The sequence below is a fragment of the Brienomyrus brachyistius genome, chromosome 17 (genome assembly GCF_023856365.1).
Source record: "Brienomyrus brachyistius isolate T26 chromosome 17, BBRACH_0.4, whole genome shotgun sequence".
NCBI classification, from domain to species: Eukaryota; Metazoa; Chordata; class Actinopteri; order Osteoglossiformes; family Mormyridae; genus Brienomyrus; species Brienomyrus brachyistius.
In genome coordinates this window covers 5,658,865-5,678,563 of record NC_064549.1, presented here as the reverse complement: position 1 = coordinate 5,678,563, position 19,699 = coordinate 5,658,865, and the positions used below count along the sequence as shown (strand labels likewise).

At 48.0% G+C, this 19,699-nt stretch overlaps 2 protein-coding genes across 3 annotated transcripts; both read right to left on the bottom strand.

The window, feature by feature from the left end:
• Positions 1-1,406: 1,406 nt before the first annotated feature.
• treh (trehalase (brush-border membrane glycoprotein)) lies at positions 1,407-7,979 on the bottom strand. The gene is made up of 15 exons (XM_048980985.1): positions 7,823-7,979; positions 6,960-7,060; positions 6,725-6,872; positions 6,136-6,223; positions 5,829-5,929; positions 5,658-5,750; positions 5,407-5,523; positions 5,201-5,323; positions 5,064-5,113; positions 3,896-4,090; positions 3,568-3,785; positions 3,158-3,269; positions 2,924-3,036; positions 2,650-2,703; positions 1,407-2,401 (listed from the first exon to the last, which is right to left on the bottom strand). The coding sequence occupies exons 1-15, from the start codon at positions 7,894-7,896 to the stop codon at positions 2,267-2,269; spliced, it is 1,722 nt and encodes a 573-aa protein (XP_048836942.1). The 5' UTR covers positions 7,897-7,979; the 3' UTR covers positions 1,407-2,266.
• Positions 7,980-8,587: 608 nt separating this feature from the next.
• On the bottom strand, positions 8,588-19,294 carry ddx6 (DEAD (Asp-Glu-Ala-Asp) box helicase 6). 2 transcript variants are annotated; one of them, XM_048980987.1, is made up of 14 exons: positions 19,137-19,294; positions 17,472-18,072; positions 16,982-17,045; positions 16,617-16,721; positions 16,393-16,522; positions 15,180-15,326; positions 15,010-15,104; positions 14,796-14,918; positions 14,214-14,342; positions 14,006-14,122; positions 13,853-13,916; positions 12,410-12,511; positions 12,092-12,273; positions 8,588-11,895 (listed from the first exon to the last, which is right to left on the bottom strand). In XM_048980987.1, the coding sequence occupies exons 2-13, from the start codon at positions 17,672-17,674 to the stop codon at positions 12,098-12,100; spliced, it is 1,455 nt and encodes a 484-aa protein (XP_048836944.1). In that variant the 5' UTR covers positions 17,675-18,072; positions 19,137-19,294; the 3' UTR covers positions 8,588-11,895; positions 12,092-12,097. The 2 variants fall into 2 exon arrangements, with proteins under 2 accessions (XP_048836944.1, XP_048836945.1); XM_048980988.1 differs by having other exon boundaries at positions 17,472-18,068; positions 19,074-19,280.
• Positions 19,295-19,699: the final 405 nt, after the last annotated feature.

The following is a 19,699-nucleotide window of genomic DNA, read 5'->3' as shown; positions in this document are numbered from 1 at the left end:
TGACTCCACGAGACGCAGATGCCTGCCTAAGGGTTGAGGGGATCCAGTTTGCGGTTCACTTTGGCGATTTGAAACGCGTCGTGCACACTGCAGAAAATGACTTTTTCTCTGAATCAATATCAGCTCTCAGCGCTGGAGAAGATCATACCAGGCGCTGTCAGCAGAACCCAGCAACATGGAAGTCTTTGGGTTGCAGAGAAGAAACTTCCCTGCTGAAAGTATCGATGGGCAGCCTTCGCGATCGGTCCATCCTGAAGAACCACCAGCCACAGGGGGCAGCTGAATAGTCACCACAGGGGGGGGTGGCAGGTGCAAGAAGGTAGTACAGCTGTGTATGTGTGAGATATATATAACATTGCGGGGACCAAATATCCCCACAATATGGTAAAATCTGTTACTTTTTAGCTTGTAGGGACATTTTTCAGGTCCCCACAATATAAACCTCAATTTTATAAAAAATCTGTGAATGCAATGTAACTAAAAATGTCTAAAATCACGATTTTTGTTTGGTTACTTATGGTTAGGGTTAGGAGGGGCGGTATGGTGGTGCAGTGGTTAGCACTGTTGCCTCACACCTCTAGGACCCGGGTTCGAGTCTCCACCTGTTCTCCCTGAGTTTGCATATTCTCCCCATGTCGTCGTGGGGTTTCCTCCGGGTACTCTGGTTTCCCCCCACAGTCCAAAAGGCTAATTGCAGAGGCTAATTGGAGTTGCTAAATTGCCCATAGGTGTGCATGTGTGAGTGAATGGTGTGTGAGTGTGCCCTGCGATGGGCTGGCCCCCCATCCTGGGTTGTTCCCTGCCTCTTGCCCATTGCTTCTGGGATAGGCTCCGGACCCCCCGCGACCCAGTAGGATAAGCGGTTTGGAAAATGGATGGATGGGTTAGGGCTGGGTTGGTGTTAAGGCTGTCATAGTTGGGATTAGAGTTTTTCCAATAGAAATGAATGCAGAGTCCCCACAAAGATATAATTACAACCCCTGTGTGAGCATGCGTGCGTGTGTGTGTGCGGTGAAACTTCTCGCCAATCAGCTGCTCCGATCCATTTGCATACTGTCACTGCATCACCACGGTGCAGCCATATCACCCAGTCACCCACACCGATTTCACCTTAGAGCACGATTTCTGTGTACCACCATCACCCTTTGGCACAGAGTCCCGGATCGACGCCCCCTTAAGGCCTGATCTGGCAGAAGACCAATCAGAGGAGCAGCCAGTCATTCAGAAAGTACTACTAGCAGCATCCATATGGAGCCTAATTGCAATGTATTCATTTTAAATGTGTGTAATAAGTACAGAGAGACATTCCATCTGGGCTGTTTTCCTCTCAGCACAGAGGTACAGGACAGACATCTACCTGCTTTTTACCTAAACATCATTCAGACCGCAACACAAACCATCCTAAATCTGTTGTAAAACCTTTAATGCATTCAGGCGGGGGGGGGGGGGGTATTACATCCCAAAATCAGTCTTTTGATAGACAATAGTAAGTCATACATATAATAATTCATGAACTGCACAGTCTGCTATTTGTAAAGATATTTTGGACAATTTCAATGAAACCCTTGTGATCTGAAGGAAACGTACAGGCTGGATTAGCGTAAAGGAAGAGGCTGAAGCTGAACTGCAAATCGGGCTTTTGTTAAATGAAACCATTTTAATAAAAAAAAAATGCACAACTAAGATTGTATAAATGAAGCTGAATAAAAAAAAATCCACATTCACTCGTCTGTCTGATTATCTTATTTGTTCTGCATTTTCAAAATTCATTAGCATCTGCGATACACTTAGAATTCAGTCTCTGGACCTCCTTACCAAAATACTTCTTAATAATCAGAATGATAATCTTTTAATGGAATCGTGCCGCAGGGAAACCTCAGCTAACTTCACTGTTCTGACGCTCCCACATAATCCATACAGTTGGAGCCAAGATGGAGATCGCAGCTCTTCAGAAATGCAAGGCGCTCACCAAATAATCCTCCCAGAACTCCATTTAAAGTGCACCGTCACTCAAACACAGAGCTCTATCCGTCTTCGGGCATCTCTTAAACTTTCTGGACATGTGAGGTTATCGAGAAAAATCGCCCTGACGTGTTAAAGCGAATCTTTAAGTCCTTTATTAAAAATGACAGAAGCCGAGCGGCTCAAATTAAACGTGATGCTCTATTAACTCACCGAAATGGCTGATTAAAGCCGTCAGAAATGGGCAGCCCCCTGGGGGAGCAGGCTGGAGGTCCCACACCCCATGATTCTGTTTGGCAGAAGCTCACAACGCCAATACCAAGGTCACAAAGAAGAGCCCCAAGGAGATGGAAGGCCTCAGAGAAGGACTTCCGGAGAGCCTGTCGCCATAGCGATCCAGCAGCTGTAGAGCCACGCCATTGGTCCATCCAAAGCCCAGCTGCAGGAGACCGAGAGGGAGGTAAGGACCTCCAGAGAACCACAGCATCACACACGAAACGGGAATGGAATGAACCTTCACATCCCTAGCAGGTGCAACCAGACAGTGATAAAATAATGAAGCGTATCACTCTTAATCAGGGACCACAGGCAGTGGTAGCGTATGGCAATGCTTCCCAACTCGGTCCACGGGGGACCCCCGAACCCCCAGAAACACTAGCATACTGTAGTGAGAAATGGAGCACCTACCTGGACCTCGTACTCTCCTCCACCTCCTGGCTGGCCATCTCCATCAATGTTGTACTAGAGGACACATTTACAAGCAGCTGTTCAGCCAAACAAACCTACCAGAATGCAGGTGGCAGTGATACAGGGTCACTACCTTTATCAAAGGTACAAAAAGCCAACCCAGAAACAGGCAGCTGTCAGGCCATAACCTTAAATGACTGCGCCCCCTGCTGTCCAGAGAGAAACCAAACACACACACAGCATAAATATTATCTAACCCCCTGCTCCCACTCACCTTCTCAAACATGGCTTCATACTTCTTGTACACCACCCAGTTAGTCTTTATCCATCTCTGTGCCAGATCAAATTCCAACTCCTGAGCCCTGGATATGTTCATGTTTGACAGCCCTGACATCACAGAAGGGGAGACAAAGAAAGATGGGAGTGGGGAGGAGAGCCGACCACATCAGCCCTGTCAGAATGCCCAAGGACCAGCAGCACCCAGTGGTCACACGCCTTAAAGCCCCACCCTCAATGAGCATGTGCTGTAGCGGGGGCCAAGCGTTCGGAAGGTCCCATTGCTGCCCGCTGTCCACCAAGGACGTCGGAATTCCGTTTGGGAAGAGAAGTGCACCGCTGTCCTGGTGAGACGGGGAGAGGAGGAAAGGAAATGAGAGGGAACACGGCTGGAATGGAGGAAGAGCTCCCCCTGGCTGCAAGGTGGCAGAAAGGCCTGTGCAGCTGTTCTCTACGAACCATCACAAGAGGAACAAAACCAGCATAGTTATTTATCAGGAGTTATCAGGGGCCAAAAGTCAAGAGTGACTGAGTCAGAAAAGGCGCCAGCAGCAGGGAAACAGGCAGATCAGGGGTGAGTGAATGCAGCCAAGTGCGATTTGGGGCTGGCCAACTCCGCGTCAGAGACAACGGCACACCGACCTCCAAATAGCGGAGCGCCTCCTCTGCCATGTCGGGCCTGGAGTAGCAGCGAGCCCACAGGGGGGTCAGGCCGCTGGGGTAGAATGCAGGCCGGCGGGTGCCGCTCGGCAGCTCGTAGTCAAACCAGCAGCCCTTCTGCGAGTCCCACAACAGCGTTTCCATGGCCTCCAGGCGACGCCCTCGGGCCTTGTCGTAGTAGCTCGCCGATGCCTCGTCGCCTGTGCCGAGCGGCAATGTTACACACTTGCCCCTCCCCTCCCAACTCCGCCCCCAACAGTCACCCGCCCCCCCACAGTCCCCGCCCCCTCCAGTCCATCCCACCCCTCACCCACGGCCCGGTGGAAGTTCGCCAGGAGCCCCTCGACGCGGCACAGCACCGAGTTCAGGTCCACTGGGATGATGCGGCTGGTGCCGATGTCCCTCAAGGAGGCCTGTCCAGGGCCAGCCAGGTACCAGCGGGACGAGAAGTCCCAGCCCGACTCCGCACCCGAGTTAAGCTCCATGTACAGCTGCTGCTGTGCACCTACGTGTGGAGGAGATGCAGAATATGGGGGCAGGCAGACATACACACACATATACACACACACACACACATGTAGGGTATACCTATCCTTATGGGGCCCGCTCATTCACTTCTATGGGAAAAATGCTAACGCTAACTATGACAACCTTAACCCCCACCCTGCCCTAACCATAACCATAAGTAACCAAACAAAATGCAGGAGTTTTTGCATTTTTAGTTTTTTCATAGCAGTCACTGATTTTTATAAAATGCAGTTTTCCAGGAAACCGGTCCCCATAAGAGGAAAAAAACTAATATTTATCACGTTATTGGGACATTGTGTCCCCATAAGGATAGGTATACCCGCTCGCACACACACACATACACACACACAGGCAGACACGCTCGCGCACACACATACACACACAGGTACAAGGAGCAGACACACACACAGGTACAAGGAGCAGACACACACAAGCAGACACACACACACACACACACAGGCAGGCAGACACGCTCGCGCACACACACACACACACACACACACAGGTACAAGGAGCAGACACACACAAGCAGACACGCACGCTCGCGCACACACACACACACACACACACACAGGTACAAAGAGCAGACACACACAAGCAGACACACAAGCATGCACACACACACACAGGTACAAGGAGCAGACACACACAAGCAGATACGCACACACACACACACACACAGGTGCAAGGAGCAGACACACACACAGGTACAAGGAGCAGACACACACACACAGGCAGACACACACACATGCAGACACACACACAGGCAGACACACACACACACACAACTTCCACACAGGTACAGGTTGCAGACACACACAGGTACAGGAAGAGGCACATCCTTGGTTCACCTTGGTTCCTAATGGAACACAATTCAGGACCTTTACGATCATTAAAAGCTGAGGGATTTTGCCTTCCCCCTTAACCACATTCAGATATTAATGCCTTACCTGCAGATAAGCCTTTGGCCAAATCTGCGTCATCTGAGTAGGACTCTGGCCTGTAGGAGAGAGATCTCCATCACTTTAACACACAGAGCGTGCAGAGAGTGTTTCAGAAGGCTGGGGGGGGATGCAGTGCTCTGTACCTGGGCTGGCCCACCGACGCGGCGTAACGGTTCAGGGTGTTCAGGCGTCCTTCTGCAGACACGTTGAGCGACCGGTTACTCATCCAGAACTCGTACTCGCGCTCCAGAACTGGCAGAGCGTTCCTACGTAGATTGACACCCCAATTACCATAACGCAGTGGCCTAGCCTGAGGTCTCACACCCACCCGGCGCTGCTGTCAATGTACCTGAGCAGTTCCTCATCGCCCGTGGCCTGATAGTAGCTCTCTACCATGAGCGTGAGGAAAGGTGGCTGGCTGCGTCGCTCGTAGTACCGACGGCCACCGTTTGGGACGAAGCCGTACCTGACGGAGGAGAGAGAAAGCTGCCCTGTTCCAGGTGTGGAACCTCACACGTTATCCAGAAAAAGTTTGTGGGACAAGCACGAGGACTGAAGTTCAGAAAAACACATCTGCCAAAAGGTGCTTGGTGGCCTTACCGATCAACCAGGTACAGAAAGTTCTGGATCATTCCTTTAGCCGTGTCATGCATCTCAGAGAGAAGCAGCCCGTTGATAACCCAGTAGGAGTCCCTGGGACACACAGTCTCATGTGAGGTTTTTGTGATTGAGGATAAGGGGTGGAGACAGGCAGTTTGGGGCACTGCTCACCAGTAGTATATTTCTCGAAAGCGCCCCCCAGGCACGATGAAGGGGTGGGGAGTGGAGATCAGGGAGTACAGCTCAGGGCGGTCCCTCACGTCCGAACGGATCTGTCCGCACACACAGAGAAGAGACAGCTCACCCACCTCCAGCGCATACTCCATCCATCAGAACCAGGAGGGGCGTTTAAGCAGAAGCTGAGGGATTACCGTGGTAACAGTGAAGTAATACCAGACCCGTGGACAGACATGGCCTGTGATGAGAGGGCCAGGTCAGTACGGGGGCAGCAGACCATGTAGCGTAAGGAGTGTCTCACCTTCCGGCCCAGAGACTTCCACAGTTGGTGCAGCTTCCCCGCCCAGCTGCGCAGCTCTGCGTCCGCTATCTTAGAGAGGAACTGCGGCCTGCAAAGCAGGAAGGACCCAAGTGAAGAGCTCCGGCATCAGCACACAATGGCCACCCTCAGGGTCCCATCTGCTCTATGAAGCTCACTTGTAGGTTGGCCAGCTGAGAGTCTAGTCATCAGCAGCATTACCAGTATGCCATGCTGAGGTGGACACCAGTGTTTGAATTGCATCAGAGATGCACCCATAGCTGAGGGCATAACATTGGGTTGAGCGAGGGGGTCCAGCGTGTTGTATTGGCTGGTTTTGATTATTGGGGAGGGTTACATATCCACATTCCCCCCCCCCATAATTTATGCCCAGGCCCATAGCCACACTCCTGCCAATCAGCTTCAGTTACAGCATAATGCCAAAAACAACTGATAGGAAAACAACAGCTCAGATAATGATTTTATATGAGATCTTGGGAAGATACTAACTATTCACCTTACTTAAACTTTCACATGGAGGCAGATCGTAATGCCAGTTTACGCAGTTATCTGTGGACAGCTTGATACTTACCCGTCATGCCAGTCAGTTGGAGTCCATGGTTCGAACTCCTGCCCAGGAGGCTCAAAGTACTCGATAATAAAATCCCGCAGAACGGCGGAATGAACAGATCCACCCGGCGACACGGACGTCAGGTTGCGGAAGGCTTCCAGAACCTCACCTGGAGGAGATCGCAGAAATACAGCTGCAGGACGCACCCCATTAGAGTGGAGCGCTCAGGAGCCCCGGCAGACGCCTGGAGACCTACCAGGATCCTTCTGCAGCTTCATGTCCACAAAGTGCTTGTCGTCGTCAAAGAGTCCGGTCATTTGCACCTGCTTTAGGATTTCCCCCGTGCAATATATTTCACTAGATGGAGAAATCTCATGAAACCGTTTATTCTTTACAAAAAAAAAAAAAACACACCCCCAGAAATATGGAAACAAATCCGTAAATTTGGAAATAAACATTTAATCATTTATCTATGTACATATGACAAAAACTTTTTTTTTTATTTCTACGAACAATTCATGCATGCCAAAGATCTAATTTGTTTTTATGGAAAGTTTCGTTCTCCCTAATGTTTAACTAAGTATTATATACAAATGCTTGATGCTTGTCTCACTTTTATCGTTTTTCAGTACTTTCATGAGCAACTATAGGACCTTCGTAAACAATCGTTTTCACATTATTGCCTTGTTTCTCCGAATACATGTTGCAAAATAGTTAACAGACGGAATTCATTCACTGAAAACCTAATTTGATGAAAAATAACTTTTGCTCCAAGATCTCCTGTATGCTTCATATAAATGAACTTACTTAAGCTCTGTTGGTTCAGAAATGTAAGGAGTGAACAAGTTGCTACGCAAAATTTAAAAGTAAAAGCAGCGTCGCTTGGGGTTATTTAATTTATTGGAAGTGCAAAGCATGTGATGTTTACCTTCCTCAAAAGTACTAATTTAAAAATTTCTTATATATATATATAAAAATGTGCAGAACTACAAGCCCTTCTAACCGTAACCCGCTATACGCTATAGTTCTGGAATGTCACTATGACGTACAATATGTCTTTTTAATCAAAACAGAACCATCAGCACGCCAAAGAGCACTGACGGCCACACCAGACCCCACCTGTCACATGAGCCGTAAAACTCACAGCCGACCGCAGGTACGAACAGGAATAAGCAGCTCCAGAGTAGCGCCATGACATCCCACCCGACATACAGAGTAGCGGCGCAGGAACGGCCAGAGATCCTTTTTATAGCCAGGAAATCATGGCGAGAGCCTCCAAACTCCACCCACCAGCTATCACCGCCCCCGCCAACCAGGCCCGACCTTGCCGAACGCATGAGCCGACAAACTCATTTCCGCATTTGTATCAGTTGAAAAACTAAACCTTGATTTCTGCCCCGTCAGACCATGCCGCTGGCTGCTTTCATGCCCTATTTCCTTACTGCTGAAATCAGCCCGGGAGAAGTCTTTGAAGAAAGCATGCAGCTAGATTCTGAGCGGCTCCATGGTGGCGGTCTCACTACCTACCATGGCCGTTCCAGCAGTAGTACATCGCTGTCATCTAAAAGGGGATTTCTGTGGTTTGTAGATCCTGGCCTTCGCTACTCTATCGAAAGCTGCAGTACTTGCATTTAGCCCAGGGTCCAGCCACTGCCTTAAAAAACAGGGTTTTGTAAAGAACAGACAAGGACTGTTAGCGATGGTTGCTCTCGCGTCGGCCATGCAGAATCCAAGAACTCCTTCGATGTGTGGTGCTGATGGTGTCATGCAGATCGACATCCACACCGATGTTTCCTTCAGGGTTCTGAGAGCAGGAAGATCATCCCTTTGATCACAAGCACCAAGTGGTACTTTGTGCAGCTATCAAAACAACAGCAGCCGACAGAATTTCAGTGAGCTTTTATTTTCTTTCAAAAACACAAAACTTCCAGTCACTTCAGATAAACCAAATACCACTTTGTCCACAGTACTACTTTGAAGCGTCACTGACAAAAATCGCCAATTCAAAAAAAAAAAAGTGAACTTCAAAACGAAACTGGTCACATTTTTCCCATGTTAACTTGGGGCCAAATTAAGAAACAATCTTTTAACGGGCAAAAGTTTACAAATTTAGGTTTCATATCTTCCTTAAGATTAAAGGAACTGACTCAAGGGAGGGGGAAAAAAAAGTAACATCCTCCAGAAACCTGTTCCCTAGCATCCCCCCCCCCTCCCACCCCCTCCCCCCCCCCCCCCCACAAAACAAAAGCCAACCCCAAAATGAAAGCAGTGCCTCTATACCAGGAGCTCCCTTGATGACCCCAAGGACAGACCACAGCTATGGGATTCACCATCACCTCACTCCAGAGGAGCATCCTGGGATAGCAGCACAAAGGCAGCGTGTTCCCAAACCCTTCCCCCCGCCCCCCCCCCCAAAAAAAAAGCCTTTTGAAGAACGAGATGATCAACGGGTGAAGCCTGATGTCCAGCACAAGCCAATTTTAAGACTGATCAAGGTAAGATGCTCCTCACCTCGTTCTTCAAAAAGGACCCCCCACCCCACCAACGGCATGAGAGAGCAACCCACCCACACACAGCAGAAGCCAAATGGCACATAGTGACACCAGTTTCGCCGTTACAGGGGGCTGCTCATCACACCCCGTGTGGCTTAAAAAATCAGGCAGCTGCCAGAGTACCTGCAATTTAACCCAATTCCCCCAAGACTAAGGAACACAACACTCCAGTATAACCACCCCCCACCCCCCAAAAAAGTATAATTCCAATAGGAGTGTTTACGTGTACCTGGACCAAGAGACAAGGAGGAATAGGGTCAGGTTTGTCCACTGAGGGGTGCTGTTGCAGATGATGAAAAATACCCCCCCCCCCCCTTTTAGTTTTACTGAATGAAATCCAACACACACCAGCCCCGGGGGGGTTAGAAAATACATGCAGGAAATCTCCCAGCATGCCTCAGTGAACAAACCAGATAGGAGCATCTTATATGTACATCAACATGGGGACTCCCTGCAGAACCAAAAGCAGCCATTTAGTCACTATAGAAGTGGGTAAACAGACACTGGCGCAGGGAGCAGTTACGTAACATTTTCCAGAACAAACCCCCCCCATTTTAAATCCATTCCAAGCTTAATAGCAGCAGAGATGTCAAAAGGGTCATGAAAACCACACGGTGTTCACACCAATTACTACCATTATCCTACAGCAACATGTGCAGAAGATCCCCCCACCCTCCTTAAGAGATCAGGCAAACCCCAGACACCTCTGCTGCTCTGGTAAAGGGAAAAAAAGGAAGTTAGCATTTTGGTCATGGCCCCACCCCCCAAAAACCCCCCCAACACTTCTGTCCCCGAGCGGCTGGTTCAAGTGTGAGGACAGCAGTGCAGTGTATAGTCGTCTGACGACCCCCCCCATGGCTGCGCTGAAATGCAGCACGAACGCAGTCAGCTCTCTCCTGACCTGTGCAGAGTCTTCTGTAAACAGGTTTCTAAAGCCAGCTGGCTTACGGTGCACTAAAAATCACACAACCCTGCTAACATATAGAATCAGACCATCAGTCCCCTCCCCATCGAGATGTTCACTTACAAATATGGGGGGGGGGGGGGGGGACAACAAAATAATAATAAACAGCTCAGACAAAGAGCTGCTGCCCACAGCAGTGTGTACAGACCACTGCCTACTTCACTGCACCTCAGCAGATCGCTATGTACGAATGTCAACACCAGCTCCTATCCTTACTCCTTATCTGACAAGTGCCTCGTAAGTCAGTGTTACAAGCAAAGGCTGGGGAAGAGAGAGAAAAAAAAAAAATAATAAGTCCATTGTCTCACATATACAATTAGGCGTACAGACAGGTCACCAGCAAAGAATAGGAACTGGTCAAAACGCAAGGAGGGAGGGGTACACATGTGATTTGCAGAGGTGCTCGTTGAAAGCACCCTTCACCACCAGTGAAACACTGGATCCCCTACATTCAGCACCAGGAACTGAGTGTCATGTTTTAGTGGTTAAACATCTAATCAATTCCTTTTAACCAGTAATAAATACTCTGTCAGAGGTGACAGTAAAATTTAGCCCCGGTAATACAGTTGAGCCCAAACAGGCTGATCTGGTTGAAGCCTGCGTTGACAAGGTCCTAAACCCAAGGTGCCTTCTGTCTGTGTGATAGCCAGCCTTTTCATCTCGTCTAAAACAACCCTAAAATTAAACGAAGTATTTACAAAAGTTACACTGTGCCAAATGCGTTTCCACGGCACATCTTGGAGAAGGGTGACCAAAACAAAGCATGACTGATGAGAAAAGGGGGGGGGGGGGGAGGCCCCCCTCAACCCCACCCCACATCAGAAGAAATCGTTGTTGCCAGGGGAGACGGCTGCTCAGAATCAGGGTGCAGTCCCAACATCTCAACACTGAAGAGCAGGGAGGGTACAGTTTGGGTCGTTATCAGCAAAACGTTCCTCAACCAAAAGTGAGACCCAGACCCCACCTCCCCCCATAGCTGGGACCAGAGAACACAAATCGCACTTCCCCAGAACGAAGATCCCACATTTGTCATGTGACAGTCTTGAGCAGCAAATGCAGTGCAGATCTATTCCCATCTCTACATCTCCAGATCCTCACTCGCCGTCAGAGGGTGGAGTCTCATTTCATGTGTTCGGACGGGCAGGTTTCCCCCTCCCCCCTTCAAAATAAAATATGGACCTCATGAAATCAGGGACGGGACACTGAATGATGAAGTCTGAGAATAAGGAGGTTATTACTCTGAAAAAGTTCAGCTGCTTAAGGCACTTGATAAATTGCTAAAAACCTTAAAACCAAAAACAGCAAGGTGGGGGGGGGGGCTGTAAATCAAAAAAAATTAAATAAAATAAAATGGTGACAAGTGCTGGCTGAGGATAGATAGCCATACTGCAGGGAAGAGGCCAGGTGTCGGGTGTCTGCTTTGAGAAGAGCCTCTCTTGGTCCCCTCTGCTCTCCAGGAAGCGGTAGTGCACTTAAAACGTCGTCCTGTCGGTGGAAAAGGCAGCCAAGTCGTCTCAACGTTTGTTTGCAACTCACATTCCTTTTCATTTGGTGGCACAAAAAGAAATAAATTAAAAAAAAGGAAGGTTTGGAAGATGGAAGGTTTATGCATTTCAAAATATATAAATCCTCCCAAAAAGATATGGGGTGGGGGGAGAAGGGGGGGGAGGGGGAACCTGTGGGAAGAGGAGAGAAAAAAGATCCAGTTAAGGTCAACATACTTCTGTATAAAGTCTAGAACCGCAAGTTGCTACCAATGGCATGAATTCCATGCAAAAAGCATGAAAGTCTTCAGCAACAGTTTGAGCCAGATCCCAAAGTACTCAGCCCATTCAGCTGAGGGACGGAACACAAAGACCTTCTGGGGCTCACCTGTCCTCAGAGCTTTAGCTCCTCCCCGCTCTCGCTGTGATATTCCGCCACGTACAGGCTCTTGTCAATGCTGCCTGGAATAGGCTTGATCTCCGTCCCCAACTGTTCCTCGATGCCCTTCAGGTTGAAGCGGTCGTCGTACGTGATCAGGTTGATGGCCAGGCCCAGATGTCCAAAACGTCCTGTTAGGGAATGGAAGCCGGAGTGAGTTTCACACGCAGCAGATGGACCCCGTGCCTTTCTGTAAATAAATGACACTGCTGTAGCATAGGGCTCCCCCCTCTGGGGAAGCCAGGGCCCAGGAAGAACAACACGTACCAGACCGGCCAATGCGATGCAGGTATGTTTCTCCCAGCTTGGGAAAATCGAAGTTGATCACCACATTCACAGCTTGAATGTCAATTCCTCTGGTGAAGAGGTCTAAAAATGACAGAAGGCAGATAAAACCAGGGGGGCAAACAACTTCGAAGCAACAATCTCCAAAAATAAAAACCCCCACACAAACACACGCCACAAAAGGTAACTAGCAGCATGTGTCAGCTGCAAGTAGTCTGAAGATCAGCCCTTTGATACGAGTTGAAGGCAATGTGAGACAGTTCACCGTGCTCGAAAGAGCCTGTATATGAAATACAGGTGCAGCAGACAAGTAACAGATTTAATGCGTCAAGGGGAACAAACTGACAGCATGTGAGGAACACAAACGGTCTGTCATCACTGCTCCTTTGCCAAGGCACAAACAGCATAGTCACTAAACACCATAAGAATACACTGTCAAATCAGCAAACCAGTGACCCACATGCTGTGAGCCTCACAAGGCCGGAATTTACGGCAGGCCTGCCACTGGGACTCGTACCCAAGGCCACTGCACAAAGCATCGCTTGGTGTCAGCATACATAGAACCTGCACCTTAACTTTGCGAGGTCTGAATTGTCATTTTTAACCTTTGTCACATCAATGGGTTTGTCTGAAGACAAAGGATTCCTTCAACCCACACTGTGTTGGCCTGGGCAGTCATCTTGTGGGAGTCGTTAGATCCAATGACAAGCTCACCCAATGGAGCAAACACTGTTCCCATGTGCAGTACCCAAATTCTAAGGGGGCTTTTCCACTGCACCAGGTACCATACTTTTGGTACTTCAGTATAGTCTAGTATTTCTTTACTCCACTGGAGTAAAAACTGCTACTGCCACTGCATATCATCACAATGCAAGGTGAGGTACTTTAGGATAAAACACATTATATTACATTACAGGGGTGGGTGATGCGTGATACCATCATCACATTCTATGCAGATGCAGTTCTACATCACATGGACCGCTAGGTAGAGGATCAGGCTTTCATACCCGCATATTATACATACATTACAGCATGGAGGGGGGCTTATGTTTCAAGTCCCAAAGTACCTAAAACCTACACCCAGCTGGTGTGGTACTTCGGGTAATGGAATTTTTTGCACTTTTACTCAACCGGAAATGAATGGCAAATGGACCAAACCGAAAGTAGTTTCCAAAACTACGGAAAAGTGGAAGTGGAAAAGTGCCCTTAGATAACAGAACCACACACTACTGACCTGAGACCGATTTCATCCTGATGTTCATGAAAAACCAAAACACTTTCCTTTACCTACCCAATCACAAAACTGAACCTCGCTTCCCTTCACATAAACCCTAATGCTCTCCAATGTCAGAGCACATGGCACGATGGAGCTAAAGACCAGGCACTAAGCTACCTGACAAAGCCACGTGTTTGCGTGTCACCTACCAGTGCAGACGAGATTCCGACAGAGGCCATTTCTGAAGTCATGGAACACGCGGTTACGGTGCTCCTAAGAGACAAAATAAAAAACACCACATGTTGAGAGACGCGAGCAGGCAGAACGGCTGCCTGCCTATCGGAGCGGCGTTCGGGCCACACCTGTCTCATCTTGGCGTGAATATAGAAGCAGGAGTAGCCCAGCTGGGAGATCTTCTTGGCCAACAACTCAACGCGTTGGGACGAGTTGCAGAAGATTATAGACTGATTGATCTGGAGCTGGAGAGGATACAGAAAAGAAAAATAAAATTCAGCCAGGCACCTTGACAGTACACTACCGCATGCACACGAGGGTCTTGTAAGTGCTCACCCGCGAGAAGAGTGTGTTAAGGCAGTGGACTTTCTGTCTCTCAGTCACATAGGCGTAATACTGGGTCACTCCCTTTAGAGTTAGCTCCTCCATCAGGTTAATCTCATACGGCTTCTGCAGATGGGAGCCCTGCAGGAGAGGGAATACAACATCATCCAAGGACATTGGAGTGCCAGCACTGTGGCTGGGGGCTTTGCGGGAGCCCCAGAGAGCACTGGAACAGTCCTTTCACCTCAAATTAGTGTGGCGTATCACGCCTGTGATTCTGCTGTTTTTTTTTTTTTAATTACAGGACAGTTCGATTACCCTTCCAGTAAGAAAGGAACTCCCTGTCGGCAAGCACCACACGACATCACAGCTGCACGACGTAAACAGCATCATCTTAACTAAACCATTATTGCTAGCAGACTGCCAGCTGACGTTCTTGACATGGCATTAAGAGTGAGGTTGTGAGACCGTCCCATCTCACCTGACCGTTCACCACTGACCCTTAAAGTACCAAAACTGAGAAAATCAAACTACTAGCTAAGTAACAAGATAAATGAACAAACGTTCGGAGCCAAGAGCTGCAAGAGAACTTACCATGAATTTTTGCACGCTAAGCGGAAACGTGGCTGAATACAGCAAGATCTGCCTCTGTTTCGACAAGAAACTCAGAATCTCCTCCATCATCTGCACGAAGTCCTGGGACAGGAGCTTGTCCGCCTATTCAGCGATATGGGAAATTTAGAGGGGGATAAGTGTACTCGTCAGCAGCTATCACGAGCCGAAGCTCTCACACACCAAGAGGACTCACCTCATCCAACACGATCATCTGCACCTGATCGACTTTGGCCACTCCCTTTTTGATGAGATCCAGAATCCTTCCAGGGGTAGCAATGACAACATGCACTGTGTGCAGAGAGACGCGTTCAGTTCTCTTCCTGCGCCCATCTACTCCGGTTCACATCTGCAGCAGCAACTCACCCGTCTCGTCGAGCCTCATGATGTCATCACGAAGGTTGGTGCCCCCTGTGGTGGCCATGACTTTGACCCCACCCATGTGTTTGCTGACCTGGATGCAGATCTGGCTCACCTGCAGAGCCAGTTCTCTGGTGGGTACAATGACCAGGGCTGCAGGCAAGAGACAAGAACATTTGCCCGGCACAAGCTACCAATCACACTGGCTCCAGACACCACCACAAAGGCACATGCTACTCAGAGCATGCGAGTAGAGCAGGCGGAATTTGGTCAGGGCAGAGTGGTTCTTTTAAATTGAGGCTGGAGCGGTCGCTCCGACTTGCTCCAATACCTCTCACACTACGACTGAGGCGGGCCCGAATCTACCCAGAAATCTGTACAATTATCAAAACTGTTACACAAATTGGCCGAGATGGAATTCACAAATTATTTCACGAAGGAAACTGAAAGGTCATACAAGTGTACTATTCTTATGAAACGTTTAGATGACAACGTAGAGCAAGGACAACAATGTGGTGAAACTTTCAGTAAAGACTGAGTAAAATTCACTTTACAGAAACATGAGAGCAAAACGTGAGCAAGTTATATATGGTTGTAGCATATCAAGTCTATAAAGGAAATTTTGGTAATTAAATTAGTTGACATTCAAATTAGGTCTAATAGGATTTTTTTAATTCACGCAACACTGTCAGTGAAATATTTTATAGAGACGCAGCAGAAGCATCAACAGAAAATAAGGAATTTAAAACGTAGATGCTTAGCCTGTATATTCTTTAGGCTGCTAAGCCCAATGATTCCTTTATTTTTAAGCCTATTTTGTGTGGGATACCATTGCCAAACATGTCCGTTGCTGTCAAATATTTTCTGTTGAGTGACAATGTTGCCATTGCTGTTGAGTGACGGTTGTTAGGGACGCTGATTATTTGTCCCTCTTAAAACTGGCGCGAGCGTGGAGCGATTTGATTGGAGCGGTAGGAAATCTTAGTGGAGCGAGGAGCGGTGTTGAGCGGAGCAGCTTAGTGCGAATCAGAGAGGAGCGGGCAGAGCCAACAGCCTCGTGAGCGAGGAGTGGAAATTCTCACCGCTCCACTCCACTTACATGCTGATACTGAGCAACTGGTTTATAAGAGCCCTGTTACAATAAGATAGTCAGCCAATGGCACATGTAGCCACTATAAATACACAGCAGAAGCCCCACGGCAGCAGCTTTCCTCCATACCCTGTATGCAGTCCTTCTTCAGGTCAATGCGTTCAAGTAAGGGAATGAGGTAGGCGCCGCTTTTGCCAGTGCCGTTCTTGGCTCTGGCCAGGATGTCCCTCCCAGACAACGCAATGGGAATGCTTTCCTCCTGGAGAGTGATACCGATGCACAAACATTGACATAAGTGTCCACAGGCCCAGATACGCAACTACTGATTCCCAGAACAAATACCGGCCACATACCTGGATAGGTGAGGGTTTCTCCCAACCCATCTCAAAGATCCCCATCAGGAGCTCCCTCTTTAGGCAATAATCTTCAAACTCATTGCCTTTTGTGGCCGTCACATCCTGCAAGGTCCCAAAACAAAATTGGACTCACAAATTACTCTAAACACAAACAGCAAAGCAACAATAACGAGACGGTACAGGTATACCACATCAAACTAATGCAAGGCAAAGAGGAGTATCAGTATGTGCTTGTGATCTGCTGGAGCAGAAATATTACAGACACCCATATAGAACAGCACACACAAACTGATGGCAGCATTGCTGATTAGCAGAGTGTCAACTTCATTTGTTCTTCGTTCAGTTCAATCCGTGATTCTTACCGAAGTTTTCATTCTCAAATCTTTAGGAGGAAGTTTTAGATTCTTCTTCCAGTCATCTCCAGGCCTGTCAAAAGGAAAATTACTTCATTTAGTCATCAGAAACGATGTTCATTTTACAAGAGGAATGGGACAAAAGGAGCCAATTAGCCAGTTACTTTACATAGAAACTGAAGACGTCACCGATATCTGAACAAACATCGTTCTGTATAATTGTTATTTCAAAGAACTTTCAGGATAACCAAGAGCAGTCAGTAATAAAAACAAGCTTCCCGACAAAATCTGTCTGCCCTCCCCAAGTCACTAAGGGGAGAGGAGAAGAATAAAAAGAAACATTTCAAAATCAATTTTGGAGAACTCCAGACTTCTTGTTGAGGGTATGAACAGAACCAGCAGCATGACAGAATAACAGGAGCGCATGCCTCTGGGGGCAGATTTACAATCGGCCGGAGGATTTACAATCGGACTCCACGGCTCTATAGGAGGGACTTACTTGATGACGGTGTTGGCTGTGGGCATGGGCTGGGAGCTGCCGTTGTTGATTGTGCTGGATGACTTTACCTGACTGGTCGGCTGCAGTTGGGCCCCACCCCCGCCACCACTGGGGCCCCCTGCTGGCTTCACTGATCCTCGTAGCTGACCATTCTGACTGGACAATCCCAGGATCACTGGGTTCTCTGTTCTAGCGGTGCTCATGGCTACTCAGTTCAACAAATATTTCAAATCGATGCAAATCTTAATATAGAGAATCGTCTCTTCTCAAATGTTTCAGGGAATCCGAAAAATCCCGGACTCAGTCTCTGGTTAATGGAAAGAGCTTCTTCCTTGAGTCAGTCTTGTTCATCAATATTTTAATCCTTCGTTTAATGTTTTTGTGTCTTGCTCAGTAAATGAGTCAATATTGCAAAGCATGAGACACTGGCACAGCGTTGCCACACCCCACCTCTGTGGTTCGGGTCTCCCCTAAGACAATCCAATGGTCAACAAGCCAGTGTCAGTCATTTTATTACGGTGATTTTCTTCTCTTTTTTTTTTTTAAATCCACTCTTGCTCCAATTGATCTTCAATGTTTACTTCATTTCCTCAGGTGCTTCCTGTGGCACAAATAAGAGGCGTATAAGAAACTGTTCAGTTCAAGAGTGTTTGAGAGATTAAACAGGCATCAACGTGGATGCAGAACGTGCACAGACGGTCGGGAACTAGTGGCAGGAGGCCCAGAGTAAGGCTGTGTACAGCAGTAGTACACGTTATAGTAGTAAATAACCAACAATCAGCCCCAAAGCAGCACGCAACAGTTTAACTCGGTCAAAGTGAAAGTCTCTACCGTCCGAGCCGGTTATGTGGCATTTTAACCAGCCCAGCTGGGGAAGAAAGCGGGCGGCTGGCCAAGGGCCCGGACAAATCTAACCTTCGTAAGAAAACTTCACATCTATCTGGTTAACAATAGATCTGGATCAAACATTTCACAGCTGGCTCTACTAAGCCGGACCTTACTAACCAGGTACGGGGGCTGATAACCGCGGCTAGTTAATCGACTGCGGCCCAAACCCTACTCAATAGCTCCTAACTTCTAATTAGTTCCCTAGATTGTCACTAACCAGTGGTAAAGTTAGTTATGGCGTTAAACCGTGATAAAACAACCAGGTGGAGAGCCACTGGGCCGGACACGTATGCTAACGATTACCAGTCGGCTAGTAGGTTAAATTGGACTACTGAACCGAAACCGAATACCTCGAAGACCGTCACCTCGACAACTAACCAAAACCATAACCGGTTAACCCCAGACGGACTGGACCTTTAGTGACGTTAGCGACGAAACGTCCACACATTCGACTGCAAGCTAAGCTGCTAACTAGCACCCTGTGGCTAACAAGCTAGCTGCACAGGGCAAAAGCGTAAATATTTGAAATAATTAAATGGCGTTAAATATATCAAAATTCTTCATTTGCAATAACCGCCCAGGCTACGTCGAAAGTAACTTAATTTCTTAACGGGTTAAATGTGACAAAAAGTCTTAGTCGTTAAAAACGTCACAAGCATAAACAAAAAATAATACCCATAAACCAACAAATTATCGAAGGAGGCTTTGAAATACTAGCCTGTTAACGGAAAAGGACAAAGCAGAAGTTCGCAAGCAGTGAAGCCGAGGCGTATTTACCGCGGATGGCGGAGATTACCGCTACGCTTTTGGCTGTATATCTTATTTGGTCTGCTGTAGCTCGTCAGCTTTACTCTCTTTAAGCAGAAGCTCTAAGATGGCTTCCCTTCTTCTTAAACCCTGCCCATCTCGTCAGCTGACGAAGGACCGACAATTAACGGATATGGTCGGACACACTCGTAAACATTCGAGTATATGCGGAACTTTTCGGACTCCCTCGGCCACGCTCGGTAATATTCGTACATACTCGGTCTTCTTCGGGTTGATGTTTTCGCGTGAGTGGGTTGCGGCATGTTATCGTGAGGAGGATTGCCTGTTCTGAAGTCGCTTCGGGACGAATCTCGGTCAAGATGTCTTCTCCCCATTTAAAAAACAACGTGGTCTGACCAATGGTTTGGTCTCTGATGATTCGTGTTTGTGAAATTTACAAGCACGTTTCATTAATATTGTAATAATGTATATCTAGTACTGGCTCGTCTGAGCTGGGTGCCCACATCGTTGCTTTCATTGTGCTTGTTTTTAAATGTCATTTCAGAAGTGTGACTTTTCATAAGAACTTTTCC

Excerpts from the sequence above, each read along its gene's own strand:
- ddx6 (XM_048980987.1), bottom strand. The coding sequence starts at position 17,674 with ATGAGCACCGCTAGAACAGAGAACCCAGTGATCCTGGGATTGTCCAGT. Across the intron at positions 16,722-16,981 it reads ATTTGAGAATGAAAACTTCG|GATGTGACGGCCACAAAAGG; the intron begins GTAAGAATCACG and ends GGGACCTTGCAG. Across the intron at positions 16,523-16,616 it reads AGAAACCCTCACCTATCCAG|GAGGAAAGCATTCCCATTGC; the intron begins GTATGTGGCCGG and ends ATCACTCTCCAG.
- treh (XM_048980985.1), bottom strand. The coding sequence starts at position 7,896 with ATGGCGCTACTCTGGAGCTGCTTATTCCTGTTCGTACCTGCGGTCGGC. Across the intron at positions 3,037-3,157 it reads ACAGCACATGCTCATTGAGG|GGCTGTCAAACATGAACATA; the intron begins GTGGGGCTTTAA and ends CTGTGATGTCAG. Across the intron at positions 2,704-2,923 it reads ATGAAGCCATGTTTGAGAAG|TACAACATTGATGGAGATGG; the intron begins GTGAGTGGGAGC and ends TGTGTCCTCTAG.